At 40.5% G+C, this 6,000-nt stretch overlaps 1 protein-coding gene across 1 annotated transcript in view; it reads left to right on the top strand.

The window, feature by feature from the left end:
* Window positions 1–236: 236 nt before the first annotated feature.
* The window catches only part of TMEM212 (transmembrane protein 212), a 30,083-nt gene continuing 24,319 nt past the window's right edge, over window positions 237–6,000 (top strand). The window contains exon 1 of the mRNA XM_032258297.1: window positions 237–532. Within this exon, the coding sequence (XP_032114188.1) occupies window positions 374–532 (159 nt within the window). The 5' untranslated portion in view covers window positions 237–373. The remainder of the gene's footprint in view (window positions 533–6,000) is intronic.

The following is a 6,000-nucleotide window of genomic DNA, read 5'->3' as shown; positions in this document are numbered from 1 at the left end:
CAGGTTGAGTTGAGAAACAATTAGCTCAGTCAGCAAGCCTTTGAATCTGATGAAGCCAGGAAGTGGTCACTCCCCAGGACAGGGCAGAATGAAGGGAACCAAGGCAGCAATCCAAAGCAAGGAATCATTTTTTTCTCTCTTTCTCTTAAATAAATTGTTATCGGAATTTATTGTGTCAAATTTATCCCAAGGACTATGTGAGTACATTTCACCTTTGGTAAAACAAATAGAATCTTGTTTCCAAGTAGATCAACAGTTCATATGTTTCGTGGCTACTGTCTCTAAGAAACTTCTATTTACTGAGGCCTGTCATACTGTCGTGTTTTGGTAACAAAACATCTTTTGAGACCAAGGCCCCAAGCCACCAAGGAAAATGAAGGGCCTCTACCAGGCTGCTGGTCGGATTCTTGTCACTCTGGGGAGCCTCAGTGTATGCTCTGGAGTTGCTGCTTTCTTCCCTGTCTTTTCTTACAAGCCTTGGTTCGCAGGTTGGAGTGTTCGGATTGCTTGTCCCATCTGGAATGGAGCTTTGGTATGAAAATATTTTATTAAATATATTGAGAAAATAAAGGAAGGGGAAACAGAAGAACATGTCCTTTTAAATTGTTCTAACAATACAAAGAAGTCAAAATTCCACATAAAATCAGAATCTGCCTTGGAACATTGTTTTCTCTTAATTGCATTTTAGGTATAAAAATTGTCTTAATAATTGTTTCATCATGTATACATGTGTATTATCTTTAATGGCATGCTGCTCAAGAAATTCTTAAAAAGTTATTTTATTTTAATCCTCTTATCTGATATGCCAAGAAATTAGAATCTATCTTTTGAAATTTGAGTTTTGAATTTAGAAAAAAACATAAATCTTGAAATATAATTTTAAAATAGAGAACAAAATAAAATAACTTTCAAACTAATGTTTTCATTACAAGCACTAAGACGTGTGTACATGGCCCCAAAATTTACAAATCCCAGATATTGGCTTTTCTATCTTTCCCTTTGCATGCAACTGTTTGAACTGAAAATAATTCAAGAAGAGGGGTGATGGACTTCACAATTCACTAGGAAAGTACGTGTGCCATGTACAGTGTCTGACACTAAGTGGTCGCTCATTGTACGCTCAGTGTACGCTCACTGAATCATTGCACAGATAAACAATTGGCCTGGTCCCTTAGCTTTCCAGACAAAGAAATGAGCACATCTAGCCTTGGGAGTAGCTGGCTTCCATGCTTGTATAATTTAAGAGAAGTTACAGAGACCTACCTGTCCAGCAAATCTTTCTCTCATTGATTCCCGTGATGCCTGACACCACTGGAGACTGGAGAATTTAATTTTGAAGTTTTGATCTTAAAACATATTCTATTAAAATATAGCCACTCTTCTGTGAAATAGCATCTTAAATCTTTAAATAATTAAAACTTTAACTGGGATATCACCTAAATGCTAGATCTCAGGAAATATAAGTTTTAATCTACTTATTAGACAAATATTTATGAATAGCCTACTATGTCCTTGAGTTACAATGAAGGAACAAACAAGGTCTTGATCTTAAAGGAACTTGGTCTAGTGGTGTTTGATGAGTATGTGCAGCTAGATGGAGGGATGACGGGGGAGTGGATGGAATGAGGAAACCAGAGGGCTATGTTTTTCTTTCTCAGTTTTTTTTCTTTTTCAATACATTCCTTTGCATCTATCACCCTAATCTGGATCTTCCCTTCTTTTCTCCAACACCTACCTGAAACCATGCATTCATTCAAAGAAATCTTTGTTAAAGTTCTGCTAGAATGCAGAGATGGCAGTTACATTTATTCGAGTGGCTTCTAAGCTTGTTTTGGTGACTCAGAGTCAGAAAAATATTTTACATGAGGACCCAGAATGTACATAAATACATCTACCTTCTTCTGTCTAGATAAATAGATATCTACATCTATTATGCATATATACGTATAATAGATGTTTATGTATCTGTAAAACAAAAGTTTCTCAAAACAGTGCTTAGCCTCTATGTGAAACATATTCTGATATTTTCTATTTCATTTAATTTTTTAAAAATTCTATTTCATGAAGTTTAACCATATCACAATTACAGTTCAAGTCCACATTCTTTGCCTATCCTTGGAGAGTCTAACATACTATATTCAACAAATATTCATGATTTTAATGAAGATTACAGATGATTGAATGAAAGCATGTTGTAGGCCAAACATCTATTTTTACCAGTTAGGACCAGAGAAACGAAGTGAGGTGTCTCCACCACATAGCTAATGGGTGACTATTTGATTTCAGGGGTGGCAGCATCAGGCAGTGGAGTCAGAGATAAAGGATTTAGAGAGGCAGACCTGTTTCAAGTCCTGACTTTGATGTTCTTGGGAGGAGGTCAAAAGCAGGACCCTCAACCAGCCAGTTCCTCATTGCCTTTAACTGTAAAATGGGAAATATTATAGACAAAAAGAGCAGACATGTAAAACTGTCTAACGCTAAGATGCACAGCGAGAATGAACACAATTTAAACAATGATTGTATAATAAAGAGCTTCGCCAATTTTAAAGCCCTCCTCAAATGCTAGTGAATACCATGCCTTTCATGTGTGCCCTAATCTCTGTTCAAGCCCTTTGTTCTTAACCCTGTGTCTCCTGCCTCACTTTCCTGTCCTATTCCCTCATGACCTGCTGAGTTCCCCAGCCCGTTACCTCCTGGACTTCCATCTCCCACCACTCTTCCCTTAGCTCACTTCTCTCCCATCACATCAGCTCCTTGCTGTTTTCAAACATGCCATGATGTGTTTCTGCCTCAGGGCCTTTGCACTACCTGCCCTCTGCCTAAAGCCTCTTCCTGAACTCAGCTCACTCCCTAGCCTCCTTCAATTCTTGATCAATTCTTTATAAATGTCACTTTTTTACGGGGGTCTGCTCCCATTACACTGTTTAAAATTGTAATACCTGACTCCCAACTGGCATCCCCAATCTCTGATACCCTGCTCTATTTTTTCCTATAATACTTATTAACATATAAGACATTACATAATTTTTAAATTTATTGTTTGGTTCAATAAATTTAAAAATTATATAATGTCTTCTATGTGTATTCCCCTCTCCTCCAACAAATGTATATTGCCCAAGGGCAGGTATTGTTTTTTCTATTATGTATACTGCTGTACCTGAAGAACTTGGAACAGAGAGAATGACATAGTATGTGTTCAATAAATATTGCTCATTAAGGATTGTTGAATGACTGAATGAATCTCATGCCCTCCATTCCGTTGGTGCAGAATTTCTTATACAGTTGAATACCAATTAGGTTGCAAGGACTAAAGGTCAGGGCGGTGTTTACATTATACTAATGCAGGAAAAAATTCTCATGGGAAGGAAAGTAATACAAATGCTCAGTCTTTCAATAGTGTCTAAATTTGGACCAACGTTATTTATTTATTTTTTTTCCTGGTGAGTTTCCTACTGAACCACAGTTCTGTCTGATCAGGGTGAACTTCAAATGGACTCTGACTCATTCCACAACCTCCCTTACCAACCACTTCTTTTTTTTTTGAGATGGAGTTTTGCTCTTGTTGCCCAGGCTGGAGTGCAATGGCGCAATCTCGGCTCACCGCAACCTCCGCCTCCTGGGTTCAAGCAGTTCTCCTGCCTCAGCCTCCTGAGTGGCTGGGATTACAGGCATGCACCAACATACCTGGCTAATTTTGATTTTTAGTAGAGACACAGTTTCTTCATGTTGGTCAGGCTGGTCTCGAACTCCTAACCTCAGGTGATCGGCCCACCTCGGCCTCCCAAAGTGCTGGGATTACAGACTTGAGCCACCACGCCTGGCCACCAATCACACCTTAACTTGCCTTCAAAGTATATCTTCATCCAATGACAAGATTTGTACATTTCAATCATATTGACATTTCCTTTTGTAGATGACTTCATATTTCTTTGGAGAATTGTAAGAGACAGATTTTTGCATATGATACAGTACTTTGAATTTTTCAAAGCCTTTCATTCGAGGCTTTTTAAGTACTTCATAAAGATTGGTCCTCGGACTCCCTAGCTCCCTTTTGACATTTATGTGACAAGCAGTTTTCCTGGAATTTTGGAGCTAGGTTATTTAAAAGCATCAGCTGCTAGAAAGTATTCGGTGAGGAGAACGTAGTACCTTAAGGATTAAGCTCTGTTAATCCTGGAAAACATGGCTTGTAGATCACTTCTGATGAAAAGACTGAAGCACAATGAGTTTAAACACAGGTCCTGAGGTGCTGGAGATCCCAGTGACTTGGCCAACGGCAAGCACAGCGCTGCACCCAGAGCCCTGCTTAGAGAAGGGAATTTGGGAGAAAGATCAGGCTAGACTTCGTTATGCAGGCCCCAGTTTCCCCAATGGTTACAGAAGGGGCTTGATTACATGACCTTGCAAGTCTCTTACAGCTTCAGAGTCACATGACTTCCAACTGCCTGACGGTGTCAAATTAAAACCAGAGCTGGACAGTTAGCTAAAACAAACAGATTTTATGCAGGATTATTGCAATGGGGAAAAAGAGACATCAGTATAGAACAAGGTTTGGTTCCAAATACGGCGTGAGCAAATGGGGATTTATAGCCGAGAAGCAGGGTGAAGGTCAGTGGCTGAAAAATTACTAAGGAAATATCAGGGGCAAGGGGGATTCTGGCTATCCCGACCTAGCAGTCTTCCTGCTGAAGACAGGCTGGGGTGGTCAGACATCACTTCAGGGATCGGGGAGGAGGAGAAACCTGACTAGCTATAGAGCGTGATCAGGTATTGAGGGTAAGGGAGTTCTCGCTAAACTGACTCATCAGAGTTCTTGTGCTCAAAGTGGGTTTTACAAGAACATACACAGATGGGCCTACAGGAGAAGGTTCAGGAGCCTGACTCAAGTTTGATCAAGCAAAGAATTTGTCAGTGGCCCATTTTTCCACTTAGATATCCTAAGCTTCCTTAAGACCAGCTTGTCTAAAACCAAATTAATCATCTTGTCACCCAAACCATTTTTTTCTTCTCCAACTTCCCTATCATTGTCTTGGCAACTCAATTTCAAATCCTGGAGTGATTCTGACTCAACCTGTTCCTCTAAACTAGCTCTTCTCAAACTGTAGCGTGCATACGAATCATCAGGTGATCTTGATGAAGGCAGGTTCTAATTCAGCAGGTCTGGGGCAGGGCCTGAGAGTCTGCATATCTAACCAGCTCCCGGAGGATGCCCATGCTGCTGGCCCTAGGACCACACTGGGGGCAGCAATGCTCCAAAGCAGCCCAATCCAGCCCCATGACCATCAGTTGCCATGTAACCTTAATTTTTCCTGCAAGACATATCCCTTGGCTGCATTCCTTCCTTTTCTGTCTCACTGTATATCCTCCCACCCCTTACCACTTCCCACCCCTGCTCAATTTTATGCCTGGATAGCTTTGAGAGCCAAACTGTGGGAATCTATCCATTAGTGAATTATAAAATCAATCTATTGAGTAGCTAGCAACATTTACAATGAATAGAATAGAATATTAGAATGCATCACACATAATGAGAGTTACATATTATTTGATCAGATATAAAAATATTTATAACCATGATGTGAAATGTATTAGTTACCGCGGCTAGAGCTGAAAAAACAAATCTAAAAACCAGCATTCTACAGTTACTTCTAGGTCTATATTCCAACCTCGTATGCACACAACTGGCTCATCTTTCTAAACCTCTTCAGTAGTCAGGCCACAGTTTCTTCAAAAGGCTTTAGTTAGTATTGCTTCATTGTCCCTAAACAAAGTCCAGACATGCTAGCCTGCATTGTGCAGCCTTCCTTACCCTGGTATCGCCTGGCTTTCCACTGCGATTTTCTACTCCTCCCTGCCAAGAACTGACCCTCCCTTCAGTCCGGACTCTGCGCTCACTGCTCCCTAAGCATGACAGCCACTTCCCCACCTTTGCACACGCTGCTCCCACGGCCTGAGCTGCCCTCCCTCTGGTACCTCCCATTGAACGCACATCCATCCTTA

This window comes from Sapajus apella, unplaced genomic scaffold (assembly GCF_009761245.1).
Source record: "Sapajus apella isolate SASKATOON/1434 unplaced genomic scaffold, GSC_monkey_1.0 scaffold101, whole genome shotgun sequence".
In the NCBI taxonomy this organism is placed as follows: domain Eukaryota; kingdom Metazoa; phylum Chordata; class Mammalia; order Primates; family Cebidae; genus Sapajus; species Sapajus apella.
This window is presented reverse-complemented; position numbering and strand designations above follow the sequence as displayed.